Raw genomic sequence first — 25624 nt, 5'->3', positions numbered from 1 at the left:
GGAAGGTGTGGATTTGAAGCCGAGTGTGCCCAAGTCTGACTCTCTTGCCACTGTGCTCTGCCACTTCCCCCATTACCCGTGACTGACTCAAGCTCTCTCAGTGCATCTGTGTGATCAGGGCTGTCTTATTAGTAAGAAAAAGTCTCCAGAGCTGTTGTGACCTTTGCTTCTACTAAAGTGGACTTCAGGAAATAGGTCTGCAGCAGTTGTACTGACATCTGTGTGTTTGCCCAGGAGCCTCGGCAGAGGATTTGGGCATTTTGCTGCATGATGCAGAACTGCAGGATGAGAAAGATCCAGGGGAGGGACCTAGGATCTAGAAAGATATGGGAGAAGAGCTGGAGTTGGCAGAGGGAGAGGAAGAACAAAGAATTAGGTAGTGAACTCTCAGGCTTCTTTATGAAAAGGAATTGAAGCCCCACTGTGGGCTTGGAGGTACCATGGATTGTAAGATGCACCATCAACTTAATACTAGCTTTATTGTATTTAAATGTACCTGTCAGTTTAAGATGTTCAGAACATTGAATTGTAAGGAGAAAAAAGTGTAACCTAGACTTTGTTTCTGTCTTCCCTTAAAATTAGGGAAATACAGTCTACCAGGAAACTTGAACTTGCTCAGGCTCAGAACATTGAATTGTAAGGAGAAAAAAGTGTAACCTAGACTTTGTTTCTGTCTTCCCTTAAAATTAGGGAAATACAGTCTACCAGGAACCTTGAACTTGCTCAGGCAGTTTGCCCCGACCTCTTCCCCCATTCCTTATACCAGAGTGTTTCTCTCAAGAGAAAAAGGAAGAAATAGCTCGGAGCAGGAGCCATTTCCTTTATTCCTATCTTTTTCCCTAGATAGCCTTGATCCAGGCCAGGAAGGGTACAACTTCTGAGGGATGTGGTCATTTGACACTGGCCCTTTCTGAGCTTATTCGTTTATTTATCTAGTAAGAAATTCATTTCTGTTTTGAAAGTTCTGGATTAAAGTTAGGAGACCAGAGTTTAAGGCTTGTAAACTGCCCAATTTAAGGAAAATTTCTCTGGGTCTCACCTTCTTCAATAGCAAAACCATAAGCAGGTTGCAGGGTAGGGTGTGTGCGTGTGTATGTATGTGTGTGTGTGTGTGTGTCTGTATGTGTGTGTGTTTTCCTTGGTCATCTGTCAGTCCCTCCCAGTTCTAATATCCTGTGGTTTTTATGGCTGTAAACCTTGCTTGACACTGTCTGGGTGAAGCTGCACTTAGACGGATGGAGGGAGTGTTGAGCCACTTTTTTCTATTGGATGGATGTACTCTGGTGTACACTGCGGGAACCTTTTCTCTCTGACTGAGAAACATATGAATAGTTTTGGTTTTAAAGTCAGTGTGTCTAAAATCTGGAGGTGACTAGGTACTACGGTAGGACATATTAACTAGTCATGTAAACATGTAGAAATAGTTTTGGTAGGATTTGCTTGATTGTTTTAAAATGGAAGAGATCTCAAGAATTTGTTTCTTCAGTTGTAGGTAATGGTCCTGGTGCTCTATCAATGAAAATCTTTCTATATCAAGAAAGATTTAGGCTCATTTGTCAAAATGAGTTTTTCTTTTTTTGAATTATGACTGTTGTGAATAGAGGCTTTCTAGATTTCACTGATTCCAGCCATCCGGTGCAGAACGTAGTACCAGGGCTCCTTAAGCAAAGGCATGTTACCCGCTCTGGGAATCCTGGCTGGACTCTGGCTCCCCAGGCTTCTAGACGTGCTGCTCTCATAGATGCTTCCCTGGCCACGCCAGCAGAAAGAGCACCAGGCCATCCTCTGTCCCTTGACCCTGCTTTATTCTCCTTTGTAGTAAACAAATAAACAATCTATTGTTTTTCAGCTCCCATAAGCGTAAGCTCCTTTGGGAAGGGACTTTGCTGTCCTTTTCCTGTGCTGCCCTCAGTGCCTGGCACAGTGCCAGGCATGTAGTAGGGGCAATAAATTTTGAATGTCTAAGTGCCCCACGGAGCTTATGTTGAGTGGAGAAGACAGTAAAAGTATGTGATAAATAGAGTGATGATCTGCTGTATTTTTCTGCAGAGCATTTAAGGGGACAGAGAGTGATGGGGTTAGAGAATGGTGACCTTGCAGAGAGATTGGAGTGAGGGAGGGTCTCTTCAAGGAAGGGATGTTTGCATGGAGCCCTGTGTGTCAGGGGTTCCCAAACCCTCTCCAGGTTTGCTGGTTAGCAAGGACTCATAGAACTCAGCATATAGTCGAACTCATGGCTAAGATTTATTACAGTGAGAGATAAGAAGCAAAATCTGCACAGGGAAAAGGCATGGGGGGTGAAGGCCAGAGGAAAGTAGGTCAGGCCATAAGAGTCCTCTTCCAGTGAAGTCACACAGGATGCACTTAATTCCACCAGCAGCAAGTTGTGACAACGCGTGGGAAGTGTTGTCTACCAGGGAAGATCATTAGATCCTGAGTACCCAATATGTTTACTGGGGGCTGGTCAGGTAGGCGCCCTCTGCCTACTATGACCCAAAGTCCCAGATTCCCAGAAGGAAAGCAGGTGTCCTGCACAAACCACATTGTTTGTGCTGTTTAGATACAGTGAGCCATTCTTATTATTTAGGGAAAGTTTTATATCAGTACAGGAAACCGTTTAACAATCGAGTTCCCAGATTGTTGATGCCAGCCAAGCGCCAACTTGCAAGCAGGACTTTCTAAGGAAAGGCAGTCTTAAGCCTGCTTTGTTACCCCTTTTTCTGAATAAAGGCCGATGTAGGGGTGCTCATGTGGGGGAGTGAGGAGCCATATGAATGTCTGAGGCAAGAGCATCCCCAGCAAAGGAATAATCCAGAGCAAAAGTTGTGAGTCTGTAGCAGGTTTGGCGTATTTGAGGACATGAAGAGCTCAGAGTGACCAGAGCAGATGGAGGGAGGAGAGTGGTCAGACATTAGGTTCCATGGTGAGAGCTGGTTTCTGGGCATAAGGACCCCCTACACTAGACCGTTTCATTCCACTGGCCTTCTAGAGGTGAGGATGGGGAAGTGGACCAGCATTTATTGAGCCTCCGCTGTGAGCCAGGCTCACTTCTAAAAGCATCACGTGTGACTTCTCATTCAATTCTCTCACAACCCTTGACATAGAATGAGGACTACAGTAGACGTGGGGCACAGAAAGGCTAAGTCCCTTGGTCAAGGTCATACAATTAGTAAGAGAGTGAGCTTTAAGTCCACTCTGCTATCCACAATGAGAATGATCTGGAAGAGTGTTTTAAAACTCCAGGTTGCAAACTATTAATAGACTGTGAAATTAATTGAGTGCATCAGGACCAACATTTTAAAAACAAATTAGATAGAATAAAATGGAATAGAACAGGTAGCATGAGAATGCACTGTGTGTAGTGAGGGCAGAATTGTTATATGAAACTTCTGCGTCATTTTAAACACACACACATCCATATATGCATATGAGTAATAGGTTGTTTTGTAAAAAGTATTCCTTACTTTGGGTGTTAATCAGAGAACATTGTATACCACTGATCTAGCAAAGCTAAATGTTTTTATATGGATAAATCACTTTTTAAAATTACTCTTTCTGTTTCTAGGAACACCTGAGCTTTTATAGGTTGAGTGAAGTCCTAGGAGTTCATTTTTGGAAACTTCTGTTTAGCAGGGCACCTATAAACGGGTACTGGAAGGTTAGAACAGAGTTAATGCAGGCTGTAACAACCTCCTCCCCCCTATACCCCTTCATCCGGGTACTTTACCACATGCAAGAGGTCTCTGTGTTTAGGTGAGGAGCACAGATTGCCGTCCTCAGCTTTGAAGTCTCCCTGTGAGTACCCATCATCATAGGGCTGCTGGCCAGGGTAGCCCTGCCTGCCCATTCACTGCCCATCTGCCTTGCTCTGTCCAGCAGGAAAGGAGATAGGGCTGGACGGACCCGGTATACTGTCTGCAAACCTGGCTGATTCGCTTTAGGTACTGCTCTATGGCCCAAAGTCATGTTGAGGAGGGCAAATACAGAAAAGGAAGAACATAAATTATAAAATTTTAAATATTCGAAGAAAAAGGGATGTAGACCAGGGTATATAGTTACAACATTGCTTTCCTGTTATATATAGCATAATGTGAATGGAATTGGTTTAAGGATTTTAGAAGAAGGAAATCTTATGCACTAAAATTTTATGATATAACTACAGTGTCTATTATCAATCTCAGCGTAATTTAGACCTGATGAAAAAGAGACAGTCAGGAATTGCTCTTGCTGATTTCAAGAGCCTGTATTGGCAGTTTATGACATCTAAGATATTCTTTACTTTATGCCCCTAATTTTTTTTATTGGAGTATGATATCTCTATCATATCCATGAGAATGTGTAATAACAACGGCAAATGAACACAGAAAACTTCCTGGAAAAACTGTGTGTGTTGAACATAATGCAAGTTATTCTCACAAATGGATAACTGTTTATACAAAAGAACTGCCACGCATTAGGCTTGTTAACTTTCTGAAAACTAATGTATAAAGAGTATGCATTTCATCAAAATAGCAGAGCTGTGGGAGTACATTTTCCAACAAACAGATAATTTCTCCAAAGCTGCGGTTACTAGTTACTTCTTTCCAGGCAAAAGTTTCAAAGGTAGGGGATTATTTCAGACAGTGATTTTTCTTCTTCTAGATTTCAGAGCATAGCAAACAGTAATAACAACTATCATTTACATAATCTTAATGGTAGCTAATGCTTACCTAGCACTTACTCTGTTTCTGGCATTGTTCTAAGCATTTTATATTTATTTACTCATTTAATCTTCAACAACTCTATGGAATATAATTTCTATTTTAAGGATGAGGAACCTGAGGCACAGAGAGACTCAGACATTTGCCCAAGGTCAGTACTGGAAGAGCTGCTGGTAGGCAGTAAGTGGCAGAGCTAGAATGCAAGTTTCTGCTCGTAACCATGATGCTCTACTATCTCTTCCTTCATGGTTATAGTTAAGAAGCCCAAGGACCTGGTGAGGTAGATAAAGCAAGTATTGCTGTTATTTCCATTTTAAAGAAGAGAGAAAGCTTCAGAGGTTAAGTGACTTGCCCAAAATAACCAAGTTAGCCAGTGGCAGAGTCTGGGGCAAAAACAGTCCTAAATATGAATTAATAAGGCCTCTGTATTATGTAGGGTTCTCCAGAGAAACAGAACCAATAGGGGGTGTGTGTGTGTGTGTTTATTTGTTTGTTTGTTTATTATAAGGAATTCGCTTATGTGATCATGAAGGCTGGCAAGTCCCAAGATCTGTAGGGTAAGTGGGCAAGCTGGAGACGTAGGAGAGCTGATGGTGTAGTTCCCATGTAAAGGCTGCCAGGAAGAGCCAGTGTCCCAGTTCAAAGGCAGTCGGGCAGGAAAGAATTCTCTTTACTGCCCTGATCCTAGGGAAGGATCAGTCCTTTTGTTCATTCAGGCTTTCAGCTGATTGCTGAGGCCCACCCACCTGAGGGAGGACAATCGATTTTACTGAACCCATTTAAATGTTAATCTCATCCAAAAACATTCTCATAGAAACACCCAGAATAATATTTGACCAAAGATCTGGGTACCCTGTGGCCCAGTCAAGTTGACACATAAAATTAACCATCATAGTCTTCAGGTTCTCTGGTGTCTTTGACTTTCTTTCTTTTTCTTTTTTTAATAAATTTATTTATTTTTATTTATTTATTTTTGGCTGTGTTGGGTCTTTGTTGGTGCGCGCGGGCTTCCTCTAGTTGCAGCGAGCAGGGGCTACTCTTCGTTGCAGTGCACAGGCTTCTCATTGCAGTGGCTTCTCTCGTTGTGGAGCACAGGCTCTAAGCACGTGGGCTTCAGTAGTTGCAGCACGTGGGCTCAGTAGTTGTGGCTCACGGCCTCTAGAGCACAGGCTCAGTAGTTGTGGTGCACAGGCTTAGTTGCTCCGTGGCACGTGGGATCTTCCCGGACCAGGGATCGAACCCATGTCTCCTGCATTGGCAGGCAGATTCTCAACCACTGCGCCACCAGGGAAGCCCCTGGTGTCTTTGACTTTCAAACAACATTTTCTCAAGACCTTCAGACTATCCCACATGACTGCTCACTCTCCTTACTTGTCATTGGAGCTTAGAGGAGACAGCATGAAGGGTCATCTGCAGTGTACCTGAGAAAAGGAAGTGGGAGGATAGGGTCAGAGCTGCTAATAGCATCTCAGACTCTGGATGGGAATTCAGAGGCAGAAATCTGAACATTAACCCCTCAGTCCCATCATTCCAAATGTACTGAAAGTATTTTAACAAATTGCCTTAAGTCACAGGACTTGTGGCTGGCTGATCATGGCCATTCAGTGGTACAGGAGATCATTTCTGTCATGACCAACTGGAGTTAGGAATTGGAGTTAGACCACGTCAGGTGAATCCCTTGCATTTTACTCTCAGAAGTATGTTCTCCTGAACATACTCTCTTTTATACTCAAGCATGACCAGTGATTTTCGTGCATACCTGATAAAATGTATTGGTGTCCACAAGGGGGCTTCATTTTTCTATTTTTCAACTTTTGCTTTCAGTGATACTGTACATTTTGTTTTATTGTTGTTGCTGTTCATACCAGAAATAGAACTGTTTGTTTGTTTCTCATAAGCACTTGCCATCACTGAAAAGAGCTTTGAGAGCTAGGGACAGTGGAAGAATGAAGGCAGCAAAGTCTGAACCAGTGACTTGGAGGCCTAAAGGCCTGAAGGGGTCAAATAGTGGGATAGTCAATTCACAAATATTTCACATCTCTCATATGAAACTCAAAACAATGGTCTGGGTTTTTAAATATTAAGAGCATAATTTGGATATATTGGATCATAATTTTTCCAAATCTCACTAACCTCTTGTTTAAGTTAAAGGTGAATTAAAAAAATATATCATTCCAGGTTCAAGTGTTAATTGTTTCAGATATTAACTCCTTAAACCATTATTTCTTGGGCTTTGGGTCACATTGAAATCTGAATTCAAGTTTGGAGCCTTTGTTTTTCTTGTCCCCACCCATTTGAAGTTTCCGTTACCAAGAACTAGGCATTAAATCAGGCCTCACCGAAAGCAATGGGACTTTTAATTGAACTAAATTTGGTTTGAGTAGAAGTGGAGACCTGAGGTTACTAGCTCTTGTTTTCGGTGGCAGGTTTTACATTTGTTTTGGAAGATGGTATATTCCAGAGGCAAGAGGAGCAAAAGCAGTGTTTCAAAGAAGAGTAACTACAGTGGAAAACATGCTTCATCCAGCTTTCGTATGCATGGTGTTGGAAAAAATGAGTATCTACGAGTCATGGGAAGAGAAATGGCAGTACATTTCCAAATCAGTCCAAGTTCCTGAAAAAATGAGAATAAAATACACAGATGGATTTAAAAACGTAAAAAGTGAAAAACTAGAATGATTGGACTTGGAATTTTGTTAAGCAGTCCAACTTGTGTATTTTATAGAAACTGTAGGCTTTCCATGGATTAACTGAAGACCAAAACTTTATAATTTGAACATTAGGTTGATTAACATTTCTGGTAGCTATTAAAAAATTGATGTCCTTAGAGTTTAGGGCTGAAAAATCCTCAGTGGGCATATTCCAAATGCCAAGATATAGGAGCATCCATTGACAACACAATCATTAAATGGATAAACTATTTACCTCAAATTATGGAGGAATGCTGTGGGATTAAACAAAATGTACAGTACATATTACAGAATAGCCAATTTATGGTTACCAAAGGAGAAAGGGATGGGGGGAGGGATAAATTAGGAGTATGTGATTAACAGATACACCGTACTATATGTAAAATAGATAAGCAACAAGGATTTACTATGTAGCACAGGGAACTATATTCAATATCTTGTAATAACCTATAATGGAAAATAATCTGAAAAAAATATATATAACTGAATCACTTTGCTGTACACCTGAAATTAACTTAATATTGTAAATCAACTATACTCCAATTTTAAAAAAGTTAAAAAAAAGAATAGCCTTAAAAGTGGTAATCAGGGTCTTCCCTGGTGGTCCAGTGGTTAAGAATCCGCCTTCCAATGCAGGGGACATGGGTTTGATCCCTGGTCGGGGAACTAAGGTCCCACATGCCGCGGGACAACTAAGGCCGTGTGCCACAACTAGAGAGCCTGCACACCGCAACTAGAGAGAAGCCCGTGCGCCTCAACTAAGACCCAACACAGCCAAATAAATAAATATTAAAAAAAAAAGAAAGTGGTAATCATTAAACTCCAAATGACTTTTAAGTAGTATGAAGAAATCACATCTATCCTCAGAGCCAAATCTGAGGAAGAAGATGGGTAACATAAAGCTAATATTTATTGAATGCTTACTATGTGCCAGATAAAGCTTTTTCTAAGCACTTGCAGATCTTATCTTACTCATTATACATAATAATTCTATTATTCCTAGTTCACTGTTGAGGAAATCGAGGCACAGAGAAATTGAGAAATGTGCTCAAGGTTTCATAGGTGAAGTGGCATATCATGTCTGGTAGGTAAAGGTAGGAATCCTATGTACTTTCTAATCTCCCTATCTCAAATTCTGTTTAGTTACAGTTAAGTTATTTCATAAACTGCCTTTTCTACTGAGAAGAACAGCCCCTTAGACCAGAGCAATTACCTAGTAAATTGCTTAGGATTGAATTTTTAAGCAAGTTGGTAACAAGTGTAGAAGATGATAAGGTTCTAGTCAGAGAGCAAAGAATGACACATAAGTTTGGGAATGTGCACAGAGTTTCTGTGGGGAGGACATTTATAAATACAGAGAGAAATGAAAAAATCTAGCTAGTGATAAAGCCGCCATCTTTAGTTTTGGTGAAATATCACGTGACTGCAGGATTAGAGAAACTCGAAACAGCCTAATTCCATCAGACCTGGTGGGACGTCTCAACAAACACTTTAAACTCAGCGTGTTCAAAACTGAACTCCTGCTCTTACTGCCAGATCCACTCCACCCGCAGCTGCCCTCGTTTCGGTTGACGGTGACTCCGTCCTTCTAGTTGCTGAGACCCAGACCAGGTTCTTCTCACTGCCTTTCCTTCTTCTGCACCTCACCACACCCAGCTCATCAGAAACTGTTGGCTCTATGGCCAACACACACCCAGAATGTCCCCGCTTCTTACCTCCTCTCCAGCTCCCCCCACCCTCTTCTTTCATCTCTCTCCAGGATTATTGCAGTCGCCTCCTAACTGTCGTCCTGCTTTTACCCTTGGCCTTCCAGAGTCTGTCCTTGACACAGAAGCCACAGGGATCTGTTAAGACCTAAGCCAGACCAAGCTACACCTCACCTAAAGCCCCACGATGATCCCCCATCGCACTCGAGTGAAGCCCGAGCTCTTCTGGTGGCCTTCAAGAGCCTGCGGGATTTGACCTTCCAGGCTGTGTCTGACTCGCCTCCGTCTACTCTTCATCTTGCTTGTTCTGGTCCCGCCACCCTGACCTCTTTGCTGCTCCTCAAACAGCTGAGGCTTGCTCTCACTGTAGGGCTGTCCCCTCTGCCTGTATGTTCTTCCCCACACGTCCACGCGGCTCCCCCCTCGCCTCCTTCCAGCTTTCCTGAGATGAGCCTCCTGTCTAACACTCTCCCACTCCTGAGCGTCTCATGTTGCTTCATTTAAAATGTTTTTCACAGTGCCTGTGGCCCTCTAACAGACTATGTAATTCATTTCTTCATTATTTCTATTCTTTTTTTCCCTGTATTCCCTTCTGCTCTCCTGCTGGAATGTACCCTCCACAAGGACAAGACTCTGTTTTACTGACGTATTGCAAACACCAGAACATTGCCTGGAATGTAGTAGATGCTCAAAAAATGATGAATTGTTGAATAATGTGAATAGATTTTAAATGTAACTGGAAAAATAGAGACTATTCCTCAGAAAGAATTGCAATGAGCTACCAGCACAGCAAACATTATAAGGCCATAGGGACCAGATATTTGTTTTCCTGCAAGACAGGTAGGATAAAGGAGAATAATAAAAAATGTGCAGGGTGTGTTTTGCCCTCAAATATTTAAAAGCTGATAAAATCATTCGCTTTTTAATGAATAGAAATGCTTAAATCAACCCTATGAGGTAGGTTCTGTGATTGAGATCCCACACAGAGTATTAGCACATGCCAGCCACACAGAAGGTACTTAGTAACCATCAGCTTTTATTGCTTTTATACTTTACATAAATGCATATGCAGTTTAAATAGTTAATTTTGAATACATAACGATGAATCCTATTTTTTATTGAAACCTCATAAACCTCATAAATCAACACTACAACATGCTCTACATTTCATCTGGCATTTAATTACCTGTCTGTTTTGAATTAAGAATCTTCATGCTTTAAAAACTCGGTGAATGGCTTCAGTTTTTAAATCTTTGTGCAAGGGGCCAGGGTCTCATAGCTATTCAGTTTACTAGTGTTATATGGTTGGAATTGGTCCTTTCAAGATCTGTGATTCTCTTCTTTTTAAGGTGTGGATGAATTCTCTTCTTTTTAAGGTGTGGGTGAATTCTGTCACTGAGATTACCAGTGGTGAGCTCTGTGCAGAAGATGGGGACTCCTCCCCACAGGACCTTGCCTACTTGGTCTCTCCACCCAGCAATGGGCATTTGGCTCTCAAGTCCTTTCTTGGCCGAAGCATGCAGAACTTCACCCAGGCTCAAATCAGTGAGGGTCAGCTAGTGTTTGTACACACTGGTATGTCACTGAGAAAAACAACGTGAAACTAAAATGTGTTTCAATCAGAGGTTAACATGTAGCTGCTGAAGGAAAACCACAAGCCATCTAAAAACTTTGCAAACTCTATAATTTTTTAAAAAGTGACAGTTTGGTGAGGTCAACAATGGCAAACATTAGAGGGTAGCTGTAACTCACACGTGGCTTACTCACTGTCGTGTAAGGCCTACGCTCATATATATGCTTCTCAGAGAGCCTTTTCCTGATCACACACTAAAATAGCATCTCTTCCGTCACCCACTATCCCTTACCCTGGCTACCTGACATTGATTGATTGATTTGTTCATTTGTTCATTGTCTGTCTTCCCCACTAGAGTATAAGGGCTAGAAGAATAGGCTCTTTCTTTTGTTTGCGCTTATATCCTCAGCACAGTGACTGGAACATAGTAGGTGCTTAATACAAATTTACTGAAAGAATGAACTCACATTGAATACCTATTATGTGCCAGGTAATGTTCCAAATGCGAGGGATACATTAGTGAACACAACAGATGTATTTGTTAAATGAATGAACACACGAATGAATGAATAAGTATAACTGTAAATCTAAGAGATCCTGACATTAAAAGACTTTGTTTTCTTCCTTCTGGTCAGCAGTAAATCAGTAGGCCAAATAGCTACTGTAAATCTGCAGAAGGGGTGCTCTAACCTGCCTTTGTTTCCAGGCTACCCTTGTCAGTGGTCGCAGAGAGGAAGCCACCCATTCCCAGCCTGCAGGAGGAAATGGGGGGGAGCCTGAGCTTGGGGGCGCCTGATGGGAAAGCTAAAAGCCATATCTTTCCAGCCATTTTTAATTATCTTCTTTGAAAATACAGTAAAGAAAATAAAGATTAAAATCTTCTAAATTCAAATGTAGTAATTTCCTGATTATCTTTGCAGTTAAGTACAAAGAATCCCCAGATAATCTAAAAATCATTTACTGTGTGACTGCTGTCATCTAGTGGTACCAAACCCGTAGCCTGGGGACCTGTTGGGGATTAGTTTTATTGCAACAAGATCCTAAATCCACCCACATATGTACCAAAGCATTATTTCTAGACTGAATGATCTTTTCCACATATGTGTGTTTTTATTTTTTAATTGTGTGCAGATATGCTCATTAGTAAAATACAATTTATTTAAAGGGACATTGAAGTGACAGGATGTTTCTGCCAATTATGTGTGGCTTTGATTAGTAGATACTAAAAATCCAGGTATTATTAGGCAAGGGACTAGGAAGTTTTTTATCTCTATGAAAGGATTATCTTATTTTCAAAATGGTGAGAACTACTGTAGAGACTTGCACAGGGGAGGTCTGGAATTTCTAAAACGATGCAGTTTGCAATGGAAAGGAGTTACTGACTCTCTGACACACGCTAGGCACTGCAGAAGGTTCAGTCACATGATCCACTTCATTTAACCTGCAGAAGTTCTCTGTGTGAGCGTAAGTGATGACCCTGTTTCAGAGATGAAGAGACTGAGGCTCAGAAAGATATAAGTTGGTCTGACCCTAAAGCTGGGCTTTCTCCACTAGCTGCCACCCACTGAAGGCTAGAGTAGGTTGAAGGACTGAAGTTACCCTTTGCAATGAAGGATTAAAATATAAATTAGCTCTCTGGATTGATTTATTTGTTAAACTACCAGGTCAATATTTGCTTTTGGCAAGTAGAGAAAATAATTTCTCCTTAAAAAGCAAGAAGGAGGATTATAGTCAAGCTCTTTGAGAGTGAATCATTACATTTTGTAAATGGACTTGGAGGCAATAATAGCCTTCAAAGTGGCTGGAGCCCAGCTGCCGATGAGTCTTGCTGAAATCAGCTGGTTCTCCCTGCTACATCTGTCCATCAGCAGCCCCAAACAAAGGCTTAGGTTTAATTAGTCTCTCTTAGCATTTATATTTGCACAGTGCTCTGCCATTAATCTAATTCATTATTCCACATAACAACCTAAGTAGGTCGATAGAGCCGAGAAGTGGAGGAGCTAAGTGATTTCAGGTTGCCCTTCTGAAAGTACAGTCAAGTCAGGAAGATCTGAGGTTGTACAATAGAAAATCCACAGGTCACAGCTGCTTTCATGTTTCCCTCCTTCCCCCTCTTTGGTCATAATTAGTATGATAGTTAGGGCATACCCAGTACACTGTTTTAGTATTTGTTTTGATATAATTCCTTTCGATTCCATTTCTATTTTGTTTCCAGATTCATGAAATGTTCAAAGTGCCTAATGGCAGAAAGCATTCTCTCCCTAATTTCACATTTAATTAAATACAATTTTCAAAGTGCTATTTCTAGTGAAAACGAGCAGACAAAGAAAAATAACATTTGGTTGTGGGCCTCTGCTCTGAATTAGGCAGACCCAGAATTCTCTTTCTCTGTGTTTTTTTTTGGGGGGGGGGGCTGTTTTTTAAAATATGACTCTTGAGTGTTTTGGAAAAAATTTTTAAAGGCTGTAACCTTTTTTTTGGTGAGGAATCAGAATTCCCTGGGTTTGCTTAGATAACAGAGACTTGAGAGACCGTTAAGCCATCAACCATCCCTTTATTAAATCATGTTATTACGGGAGTAGTAGGTAATTGCAGAGTGAACCATGCCTCCTTTGTTTCCCTGCCACATGTCCCTGAGGGCAACAAAGAGGACATTTCTACCCATTACGTGATGCAGAGACCTGTGGGCCTGCAGATTTACTGCTGGATGAACAATTTCAAAGGGTGAGGGGGCCGTGATCATCAGGCTGTCTGCGTGGTGATCTTGCCTGGTGCTTTGGGAGTCAGATTGGTAAAGCACTGCCGGGAACGGGATCAATAGGGGGCCCGACTCAACTTCTGTTTCACACATAAGTTAATTTATAACTTTTCTGATATCACTAATTGATCCCTTGACAGAAGTGTGGGAGTAGAATTCTCTTCTTGCAGGAATTTAACAAAACTGGGGCTCTTTCTCCACTTTTCTGTTTCCCCTCTTAGCAGAAAACAGCTAGTTTGAAATAGATGAATAATGGGAAATTATTTGGGGGGAGGGGCTAAGTGTTATTTACTTCCCTCTACTTTTCATTTTCCTTATTATCAAGTAAGTGTTATCAGTAGTTCAGAAATTGCTAAGGTGTGTGTGTGTGTGCGTGTGTGTGTACATTGCATGCATGTATTATTATTATTATTATTTTTTAAAGATTGTATCTTTTTTTAAATTATTATTAATTAATTTATTTATTTTTGGCTGCGTTGGGTCTTCGTTTCTGTGCGAGGGCTTTCTCTAGTTGTGGCAAGCGGGGGCCACTCTTCATCGCGGTGCCTGGGCCTCTCACTGTCGCGGCCTCTCTTGTTGCGGAGCACAGGCTCCAGACGCGCAGGCTCAGTAGTTGTGGCTCACAGGCCCAGTTGCTCCGCGGCATGTGGGATCCTCCCAGACCAGGGCTCGAACCCATGTCCCCTGCATTAACAGGCGGATTCTCAACCACTGCACCACCAGGGAAGCCCCATGTATTACTTTTATTGGTATAAATTGATGCCAAAATAATAAAATGCAGGTGATGAACATGTTTTAAATTTTTAAGAAAATTTATTGTAGGTAACATCTTTGCTTTCTTTCATTACTCTCAGGAGAGGGTGAGGCAGGAATATGTATTTTAGACCTTTATTGATGTTCTTTTAACTTTGTGTTTTGGCAATATTTGATTTGGTGAGCTCAGTGACTATTATCATACTCTCAAATTGATAGGGGTCACTTTGCAGGGGGATCAGGTGGGAGAGAAGGTGAAAGTGGGTGGCTTTTGCAAAACAACCAAATTGACCAGAATGTAATTTCTTCTTTTAGAGGAGCAGTGTCAGGAGGCTTTAATTTTCAGGTTACTGATGGTTTGAACTTTGCACCACGACAAATTTTTAGTATCACAGCTTGAGCTCTGATCATTAGCTTAGAAGTAAACAGAGGACTGAGCATCTTTCCAGGTAAGATTTTAACTTCATTGAGTGTTTGGGTTTAAGCGTTTTTCGATTTATTTAGAAAGTTCTACCTGAGTGGTATAAAGTATCATCTTTTACTATAGAGTGCTATCAACAACAAAGTCCCAGAAAGAACTGTCTCTTTGCAGGAATTTAGCAAAAGCAAGGCTGGGTCTCCCCGACCCCTCTCTTTCCTATCTCCCGTTCCTCAGAAGAGGGCATGTTGGTGAAGGGCAATGGGGGGAGGAATCTTTATGTTCCGTGTGCACTTTCTTCCTGCTCTCTCCTTAGGGGCCTTAAAGAAGCAGGAGAGCCAGGTTCTGTCCTGACCATCTAGATCTTGGGGTTTTCGTTTTTGAATATAAAAACCCTGTGTATCAGGGGGGACCATCAGGATTTCACTGAGTTCCTGCTTTGGGGCCCTGAAGCCTTTGGACTGCTTTTTGCCAAGAATGGAAAGATCTAAGGTAGCATCTCTGGCTCAGTACCCTCACTGCAGGAATAGAAGAAGATTTACCCAATGGCAGGGGTAATAAAAAAGGAGGAAAAAAATTTAAAACTTGTTATTTCCCAAAAAAAGCACTGAGGTAGACAGCACAGGAAATAATAAAATTTTATATTTCAGTTTTTAAAAAAACCTGTGCATTGTAAATTGTTTAATTGATATGCATTTTCAGTCAAATATAGCTGGAAAAAGACACTAATCATTTTATTAATTATGGCCACTCCATGGTTACTCTAGCCAGTTGTTCTCAAGCTCTGGGAAGATTTAAAAAATACCAGTGTCTCAGCCTCACCATATACCAATTGAATGGGAGTCTTTGGAGTGGGTCCTGGCCATCATTATTTTTTTAAAGTCCCAGGTGGTTCTGAAGTACAGCCAGGACTGAGATCCATGGGGCTAGCATTGTACTAGTCTTTTAATCCTTACATCTATGTGAAATAGGTGATATATTCACAGCAAGTTGGCAGAATTTGTGGCTTAAAGAGATGATATAACTTGGCTATGCAACCAGGAAATAGATAAAGCTTACATACCTCTATTGTAACCCTAGAGAAAAAGGTTACTGTTTGTAACTTTAAGAAAAAAACAAGAATTTTAAGGAGAAATTTTGAAATTTTTAGGTGCTTTAAGCATTTGAGCTCACAAAAAGAAACCTTATCAAAATCCAATTGAAGATATGTTAATCCAGATTCTTCTCTTCTGAAGCCTTTTTATGTTCCATAATTTTTCTCTGAGAATAAGTGTGATGCTTCTATCGGGTTTTTCAAGGCAATTAGGGTGCCATTTAGTGTTTTAAAAAATAAGCAAACGACTGCACCCTAAAATTCTGAAAAATACAGCCATCTATTAAAAAGAGGGTCTAAAATCAGAGTAAATCTGGTTGCTGCAAAAGATTAAATACCTTTCATCTATTCTGGCTAAACTCTGGTTTAGTAATTGAAGACAGTTTTATTAGATTAAAGCCGCTACAACTTAGAAAGTTCTGAGTTTCTGGCACCTGCTTTACTGAATATTAGTTTAGCAAGAAAAATATGTTGTCACCTTTGTGGAACTATGCAAAACATAGTTGTCACCTTTGCGGAACTATGCAAAACATATAGTTTTCTTAGCCCTGTGTTTAATATTTGGACTCAGCCTGAGCAACCATCTCATTTCCCTTCCCAACATGCGCCGCATCTGCCCTGCCCTGGCCTCCCTGTATCCTGTATCCAAGAACGCTCCACTGGAACTTGCACGTTATCCTCAGATTCCAAAGTGAGCTGTTTCATTTTCCAGCTCCCTCTAGCTCGTTAGGTCTGTTATTCTTGGTTTCTGTGTCGCCTTTTATCCCCAGACTGTGACTTATTTCCAACTCCAGCTCCTGGCCAGTAGGAAGGAAAATGGATTTTTATTGTATGTTTCCATCAGGTGGTTCTTACATTTGATCTGAGGTTGGGTGGGTGTGGAATGAGAACAATAGAGCCACAGATTTTAGAGATGGGATGGACATTATGGGTCCCTTGGTCCAGCTGTTCTTGGCATTCTTCCTACCCTAACATCCCCAAGTAGCAGGGGCCCCCTCTGTTCTGCATCAGAATTCGTAGGTGTGGACATGCTTCTGAAGACCACATCTCCTCATCCTCTCTCCAGGACACAGCTGAGCCTTGCTCGGTCTGGCCCAGCAGCCTCCCGAGGATGTTGGTCCCTGATGCTGTGTGAAGCTGCAGGGATGATGATGACAGATGCCCCAGTCTTCTTCCCTCAGGACCCCCCATGTCAGGTCCTGCTGGGAGCAGACACTGAGTGACCTCTGCCGCCCTCATCTATTAGCCAGCCCCTTGGTGGGGGGATGGGCGGCACTCTGTGTCCCACCTCTGGGGTGACTCCAGCTGTCAGCTGTCCACTGTTGCTGCTCTTGTCAGACTCGAGTTGACCTATATGTTCTGAAATATCGGGGAAAATCTATTCCTTTTTATAGAGCTATGGATTTAATAGAACTATAATAGGAGAAAATCTATTCCTATTCTATAATAGATATTCAAATACTATTGATATCTATGTTTTTATAGTGTTTTATATTTTTTATCTCCTGAACTGAGTTGTTAGAAGGATTTAAACAAAATAATGTGCTTAGAACCAAGTTTTGATCATCTCTATTTGGCACATAAAAAAACACTGACGCTTGGACAGGTTCAAAGTCATGCAACTAATAGGAATCCTAAGCCCCAAGACCAAGTGCCGACGCCAACCCCAAAGCCTGTGCTCAGATCGCAGCTCCTGTCCTTTCTGTACGTGCCTGTGTTCCAGGGCTGCCTCTATTTTAGAATATCGGTCCCCTGAGAATGAGACCATCATGGTGGCTATTTAGTTTGTCTCCTTCTTAATGTTATTGATGGATTGATATACACAACCAGGAAAAGATACATAGCGATTTAATAAACAACAATGATTATATGGAAATTTTGTGTGTTTTACTCTCTTGGATTATGGAAATACTGCAACCCAGAATTAGCCAACTTCTTTTTCACACTCAGTGATCCCATGCCCATTGGGCTTTCCCCACCAGCCCAGCAGCCCGTGGCCATGCTACTGCCTCCTTTGCCTATACTGCCCTAAAAAGTGGCCCTGGCTCTAGACTTGTAAGAATTTGTAGCGTTAGACAAGGTAGTGATAAGGATACTTAGTGGGTGAATGTTTTAAGGTTAGTCATAGCTTGTATGCCCTGCCAAATTTGAGAGTCACTCTTTAACTCAGTTATTTTAAAGCAGGAAGAACTATAGTTCTAAACAAATTTTTTACGCGTGCGAACTAAAAAGAAATTCACTCAATGTGTATTTTCATTTTGTTATTTTGTATATATACACACATAAATACACATACATATATATGTGCATATATATTTGTGTGTATGCGTGTGTGTGTTTATATATATATTCTATTTCTTTCAGGAAAATTTATTCCCCAGAAAGGAATTTTGTAACCAATTTTTTTCACCTTGAATGCCACCATTGAATGTGTTTGTTTATCTTTAGTGATGGCATTTTGGAACAAACTATGGCCTTAGGTCCTAGTCTTTCTGTGTATGCAAGTTGTACTTGGCTCTTTTACATAGAGTGTTGAGGAGGGGTTGACCTTGAGAGCTTTGTCAAACTGGTCTAGCATATAAGCTTACACAGACCTAGAGTTAAGTAACCAATCAGCGAAGGGTATTCATAGCAAACTGTGTGACTTCAATCCCCTTGGGGTTTGGTTATGATATAGACGGAATCATGTCTCACCAATGGGCCATCTGTCCTCCACGGTGGGAATTGAGGGAGAGAAGAAAGCAGAAGGAAGTCACAGCATGTTGCTAAAGGATTTAGAGCAGAGATTTATAAAACCTTTTAGTCAGATGGTCTCGAAACACTGGATTGAATATTGTAAGGCTTAGCAGGAGATAACCGAGAGCTATAAGAAAAGATTGTCAATCTTCAAGGAAAAAATTAAAGGCTTACTAAGTAGGGAAATGAGAGACTTATACTCGAGAGTACACTAATCATGCAAAATATATTATGCCAAGTGTCCAGTGAGGGCGCAGACTGGGTGAGCTACTTGAGTTCAGGGGAGGAAAATTTCCCATAGACTGCAATGGTGAGGGAGATCTTGTTGGCCAGATGGATCTTAGGCTGCCCCTGCAGAGTGAGTAGCATTATGATGGGTGACAACAAAGAGGGGTGAGCATACCAGAGAGGACAGCATAAATGCAGATGTGAAGCCCAGGGAAGAGGCAGGCTGTGTCTGGAAGGTGGAGAGCAGAATCTATCAGATTTCTTGCATGATTCCTCACATTTCCTAACTCAGATATCATTTCAGCACTGAGCTCAAAGTAGTATAGTGTAGGCAATATAGTGTCAACTTTTTTAAAAAAAAATTTATTTATTTATTTATTTAAGAGCTCCGGCTTATTTATTTATTTATTTATTTGGCTGTGTTGGGTCTTCGTTTCTATGCAAGGGCTTTCTCTAGTTGCGGCAAGCGGGGGCCACTCTTCATCACGGTGCACGGGCCTTTCACTGTCGCGGCCTCTCGTTGCGGAGCACAGGCTCCAGACGTGCAAGCTCAGTAGTTGTGGCTCACGGGCCTAGTTGCTCCGCGGCATGTGGGATCTTCCCAGACCAGGGCTCGAACCCGTGTCCCCTGCATTGGCAGGCAGATTCTCAACCACTGCGCCACCAGGGAAGCCCATGTCAACTTTTTAATAATACTCATTTCAGAGTAAGTGAGACCTACGTTTGACCATTAGGCAAGTTGCTTAACCTCTCCGAGCCTTATCATCCCTTCTTAGTGATGAGGAAACAAACACATACTTCTTAGGATTACCATGACATCTGAAAGAAAAGGCAGGACTGTGTTTGTGCTGTTTCCTGGTATATCTCTACTCCTTATTATAGGGCTTGTCACATACGAGGCACTTGATAATGTCTGTTGAAGAGATGCACAAGACGTCCTAGCCTGGTGACCATGAAACTCTTGCTGTTATGGTGGTGGTTGTTTTTCATGAAATAAACACAATAGGTGTACTTAAAAGAAGGGTGAAGAAGATGACTTTACTCCAAGACTTAGAGTCTTTAACGTGCTGATTTGCTCTTCAAATCTCCAAGAGGTACATATGGAGTGAGAGCTTGCCAAACAGATATGGTTGGAGTCCTTTTATTACCGCACTCCTTGTAGAACAGTTCTTCTGTGGAATATAGATTTAGGTGGGACCTTAGTGAACCCTTTCCCAAATTAAGTGCTTGACGCTCATGGATGAAAATATCAACGCTTGGATGAAATGAGATGGGGTGGGGGGGAAATGAAGGCTCTTGGTGAACTGGGCTGCGCGGCAAGAGATGCTCATGGGGCAGTGACAACATGGGGCCAGCTAGCCTTTCCGACCCAGCATGCTCCAGGTGACTGCTGGCTAGCAGCTACACACTCTTCTGGGTCAGGAAGCCAGACAAGGGAATGAGGGATTAATATAGCCTGGCTGAGAGAAAAGTACTCTTGGCCTGGAACATCTCTGGTGGCCTCTACCCCAAAAGGCTAAATAAGATAATGAAATGATTCTTTTAAAGAGTCCCTCCCACCTACCCCCCCACACACACCTGCCAAAGGTAATCCTCGAGGTGAAGGAATAAATGAAAAGTTACGTGTCCTTTATAAGAAGGAAATAATTAAGAAGGCACGGTGGGGAAAAGTTCCAAAGCAAAACTGAAGATGAGAAGTTGGAGGCTGGGGAGCCCAGAAACTGCACACAAAAGAGGTATAATCCACTTGACAGGATGAGGGCCACCTTGGCAGGCAGCAGAGAGTGGGCCTCAGTTATGACTTTCTGTTATGTTGACTAAGCATACAGAATAATTCCTCTTGGCCTCCCCGGGGTGACCTCACATCCTGGGTCCCCAGCTCCAGAAGCTAGAAGGTGGCAGTGACCGCAAAACTTTCAGCAGCAAGAACTAAGAGAAATGTGGGAGGGAGTTAAAGCATCTTTGTGTGTGTGTGACGACCAAGGTTGTACCAAGGCAGTCCTGAACCTGGGGCAGAACTGTGTTCCTGAGGCTGATATGTCCAGGTACTCCTCCTGCCTACCCCTCAGGAGCCCCAGGACATAGTGCCTATCTCAGGAGCTCCGGTATTTTATTTTATCTTATTTTATTTTATTTTGTCTTTTGTTTTGCAGCTTTATAGAGGTATAATTGACAAATAAAATTGTAAGATATCTGAACTATACAACCTGATGATTTGATTTATGTATACATTGTGAAAAGATTCCCCCCCCCCAGTTAATGAATACATTCATCACTTCACATATTTACTTTTTTCTTTTCAGTTCTACTCTCTTTGCAAATTTCAATTATACAATACAATGTTAACTATAATCACCATGTTATACATCAGATCCTCAGACCTTATTTATCTTATAACTGAAAGTTTATACCCTTTTAGCAAACTCTCATCATTTCCTTCACCCCCAGCCCCATGGCAACCACTTTCCAATCTCTGTTTTTATGAGTTTGACTTTTTTTTAAAAAGATTCCACATATAAGTAATACCATGCAGTGTTTGTCTTTCTCTGTCTGGCTTGTTTCACTTAGCCTGGTGCCCTCTAGCTTCATCCATGTTGTTGCAAATGACAAGATTTCCTTCTTTTTTAAGGCTGAATAATATTCCATTGTGTGTGTGTGTGTGTGTGTGTGTGTGTGTGTGTGTGTGTATCATATTTTACGACATTTTCTTGATCCATTCATCCACTGATTGACATTTAGGTTGTTTCCATACCTTGACTATTTTGAGTGGTGCTGCAATAAACATGGGAGTACAGATTTCTCTTTGAGATAATCATTTTGTTTCCTTTGAATATATACCCAGAAGTGGGATTTCTGGATCATATGTTAGTTCTACTTTTAATTTCTTGAGGAACCTCCATGCTATTTTCTATATGGCTGCACCAATTTACATTCCCACCAACAGTGCGCAAGGGTTCTCTTTTCTCCACATCCCTCACTAGCATTTATTCTGTCATGTCTTTTTGATAGTGGACATCTTAACAGGTGTGAGGTGATATCTCATTGTGGTTTTGACTTGCATTTCCCTGATGATTAGCATTGATGAGCACCTTTTCATGTGCCTGTTGCCTATTTGTAAGTCTTCTTTGGAAAAAATACCTATTTAAGTCATTTGCCCATTTTAAAATTGGGTTATTTGGGGTTTTTTGCTACTAAGTTGTATGAGATCCTTGTACATTTTGGATATTAACCCTTTATCAGATATGTGGTTTGCAAATATTTTCTCCCATTCCATAGGTTGCCTTTTCAATTTGTTGATGGTTTCCTTTGCTGAGTAGATGTAGTCCCACTTGTTATTTTTGGTTTTGTTGTCAGGTATTTTAAAGGGAACCTCTAAATTAAAGGTTCAGAACAATCTTTGCATGTTTGAAAATCTTACTGAAAGCTGGCTTCCTCGTGTATTAGCTGTAGTCAAGGTCCTGCCTTTAAGCACCTAATGTGGTTTAAATACTGCAGTCGGTGGCCCTCACTCTCCAAGGCTGTAATGGTTGAGTCAGGAAAGCAAAATGGATGTCATTTAGGAGGCTTAGTTATTATTAGGTGATTGGCTCAACTTCATAGACAATTTATAAAGTGCCAACTCCAAGAGCTAGTGCAAGGCCCCTGTGCAAGACCTAACGCTAAAGCCCTTTAGCAAGGGCTAAAACAGAAAAGAGAAGGTGAGATTCTGGGCCAGGATGACTGTAAATCTCTCTCAGATCTGCCATCTTATCAGGTTGGGGATATTCCCTAAACCCATGCAAAGTAAAGCGATAGAAACTCTAGCCCTATATTCCACAAACTGTGGTCCATGGACCTCTAGTCTGTGAACTGATAAGAATGGGAAGTGAAAGGAGGTGTTTAGAAAATTTTATAGCAATTTGACATTGTTGCGACATTTTATTGTATTTTATAAAATTATTGGTCCACAATAGATTTGGTGGGAGACACTGATCCTTCACTACAGAGTATTTGAGAAGCACTGCGCTAACCTGAATGCCCCCAAGTCTCTCTGGCCCTTAGTTATCAATGAGGTCACATTAGCACACTGACCACTCACTGGTTCTTCTTCCCTTAACATCCACACAGGCCCTTCCCTCCCCACGTTGTCCATGCATCCCGCACATCTGGGGGCTCCTCTGGAGACCGCTACCATTTGTTTCAGAGCCGACCTCTCCCCCAGGCATCCACAGATGGACACTCCATTGAGCACATGCAGCCACTGTCAGGCCAGGACGCGTCTGTCCTCCCAGGGAGGGTGCTATCTCCTGTCCTCTCTGTGCACACAGCCGGCGCCCCCTTCCTGTGCTCAGAGCTGAGCTGGGTGTCACTCGCCTGGCGTTGCCTTCTTTCTCTCCAGATCAGTTAGACATGCAGGACTGCGGGGGCCGAGGGGCTCTTTTCATGGGATTTTCCTCCTTCATCTCTGGCCCCCGTAGCAAAGCACATCCACAAACAGCAGCCGCATGGATCTGTTGGCCCCTCACAGCCCAATTTCAAGTTCGAGCTAGCCAGCCCCCCATACATAGCTACGTGTTTTCCAGTTTTCAGGGGTCTGTAAAGATCATTTCATTAACCATAGCCTTCATATGCTTTATACTTACATGCATGTTTCAATCTTCACTTAGGTTCCATGAAGCCCCTTTCAGCTCGTGACCTGAGAGCTGCGACCAATGACGTGGACAGTGCAGGAAACAGAACTATGACCTTTACAGTTGTAAGTTCCCCTAGACTCGGGAGGTTGGTGCGAGTCGATTCTGACAACAGCACAGAGGATGTTTCCGTGTTTATGCAGCATCTGGTGAGTCCCGACATCTGTCCGTGCAGCTGGGCAGGGCTGGGCATCTCTGCAGGGCGGACCCCTCGCTTGTCCTCATCCTGTGAAGCCAAGCAGACGTGCCCATTTGCCCAGGCAGTTACTCATTCCCGCTGTGCCGGTTTTAAAACCGGACGCTTTGTAGTGAGCGCAGGATAGGACACAGTTGTCAGAAGGCACCAAGCAAATTCAAACGCTGTGTCTAATAAGTAAGAAGGGATCCTTTTATCACTAAAGATGAATTTAAAAGGAAACCCAAAGCAGAGTTGCAGGAGTAAATCCTACAGGATATGTCTGTCCATTTATGCTTAATATGTAAAATTATATACATAATTTCATGTATTGTGTTTATATAAATATGTACGTATGTAAGGCGAGGGTGTGTATTTAAGCTGCACCCAGAGCCATCTGTTTCCAACTTCACTGGTGCTTTACCACTATCACCATCCACATGCCCTCTTTTAAATGCGTAAGCCTTCAAGTCTTTTGGTTTTTTTTTTTTTTTTTTTTTTTTTACTTTTGCATCCTAGGAATCTGACTGACTGGTCATGTTTGCTTCTATGTGATTTCATTTTCTAAATGTCTATGTTTCCAAACCGTCTTCTTGCATATAACTTTTCTTGCTTGCCATTCAGCCTTCTTTTTCCATTCTTAAACTGTGTGTACAGGGATCTGATAGCTGATCTGTCTATAGCTTTACATGACTAAGCAATAAAAATCCAAAGTCAAGTTTAGAGGAAATAGCCAGAGTGAACCACATGTCTGCCCTTTAACCATTGAGCCATTTTTCTCCAGGGTGATGTGGCAGAATTGAATTTAGCTTTTGCTTTGCTATCGCCTTTGTCTGGGGTGCATTTAAGGGAACAGATCGTGAGGTTAGCAGAAGTTCTGAAAGTGACACTGAAAAGAGGAAGTATAAATTCTCTAGTTCACAGATGAACTCTGGAGGAAGAACAAAGGGATTAGGGTGAAAACTACATTGTGTGTGGGAGCTTAATGTGCCCAAAGGCATCAAAACCTGCCCAGGTACAGCTTACATTTTGAATACTAGCAAGAATGATGTCAGTCATATTAAAATGCCTTGCGTCTAGCCCTAGTTCTTTTTTTTTTTTTAATAAATTTATTTATTTTATTTATTTTACTTTTGGCTGTGTTGGGCCTTCCCTGCTGCACGCGGGGTCCTGCTAACCGCGGCAAGCGGGGGCCAATCTTCGTTGCATTGCACAGGCTTCTCGTTGCGGTGGCCTCTCCCGCCGCGGAACACAAGCTCTAGACGCATGGGCTTCAGTAGTTGTGGCTCGCAGGCTCTAGAGCGCAGGCTCAGTAGTTGTGGCGCACGGGCCCAATTGCTCCGCGGCATGTGGGATCCTCCCGGACCAGGGCTCGAACCCGTGTCCCCCGCACTGGCAGGCAGACTCTCAACCACTGCGCCACCAGGGAAGCCCTAGCCCTAGTTCTTTTAAAAAAAATGATTTTTTGATGATGATTATTTCGAGCATTAGTTTCCACTACTTTTCATTGCAAATATATAATATTTTAGATTAATATGGTCTAAATAGGCTTTAGTGGATATGGTAGCCGAGATCCACTAGGTTATGCTGCAGTACCAAACAACTCCCCAGTCTCAATGGCTTACAATAGCAAAAGCTTATTTCTCACATACGTTGTACATGGCCTGTGGGTTAGCTGTGGGTTTGCTCTACATCTGTCCCTTATTCCAGGGTCCACGTTGAAGGAGCAACCCCTCTCTTGGGCATTGCTGTATTTGCAGCAGGGGGAAAAGAAGTGATGGTGGAAGCATGCGACAACTCCACACGTTTATGCTCGGAAGTGCCATGCGTCACTGTGCTCACGTCTCATTGACTAAAGAATGTCACGTGAGCAAGCCTGGTGTCAGTGGTGCAGGGAAGGATAACCGTCTCATAGGGAGGAGACACCGAAGCAATAGAACAGTCCACCACGGTGGGCTAGCCTGGTAATCACAAAATAGCTTATGATACAGTGAGAGTACATTTTCCTGTAAAAGCAAACCGCCCTCACAGACAACACATTTGTCAGCAGGAATTAAAGCCCCAAGCTAGTTATAAGGTCACAGGGCAGGCAAAGTCTTGATTGATTGGAATCCACTTATTTTA

The 25624-nt window shown here is 42.1% G+C and overlaps 1 protein-coding gene across 1 annotated transcript in view; it reads left to right on the top strand.

Moving 5' to 3' along the window:
* Positions 1-25352, top strand: part of LOC103015002 (chondroitin sulfate proteoglycan 4-like) — a 49213-nt gene extending 23861 nt beyond the window's left edge. Inside the window, exons 7-12 of the mRNA XM_057540349.1 lie at positions 2731-2825; positions 8820-8964; positions 10473-10671; positions 23302-23474; positions 24285-24364; positions 25211-25352. Coding sequence (XP_057396332.1) covers positions 2731-2825; positions 8820-8964; positions 10473-10671; positions 23302-23474; positions 24285-24364; positions 25211-25352 — 834 coding nt within the window. The remainder of the gene's footprint in view (positions 1-2730; positions 2826-8819; positions 8965-10472; positions 10672-23301; positions 23475-24284; positions 24365-25210) is intronic.
* Positions 25353-25624: the final 272 nt, after the last annotated feature.

The sequence above is a fragment of the Balaenoptera acutorostrata genome, chromosome 2, assembly GCF_949987535.1.
Source record: "Balaenoptera acutorostrata chromosome 2, mBalAcu1.1, whole genome shotgun sequence".
Classification (NCBI taxonomy): Eukaryota; Metazoa; Chordata; class Mammalia; order Artiodactyla; family Balaenopteridae; genus Balaenoptera; species Balaenoptera acutorostrata.
The sequence above is the reverse complement of the archived record's forward strand: the minus strand, read 5'-3'. Positions and strand labels throughout refer to the sequence as shown.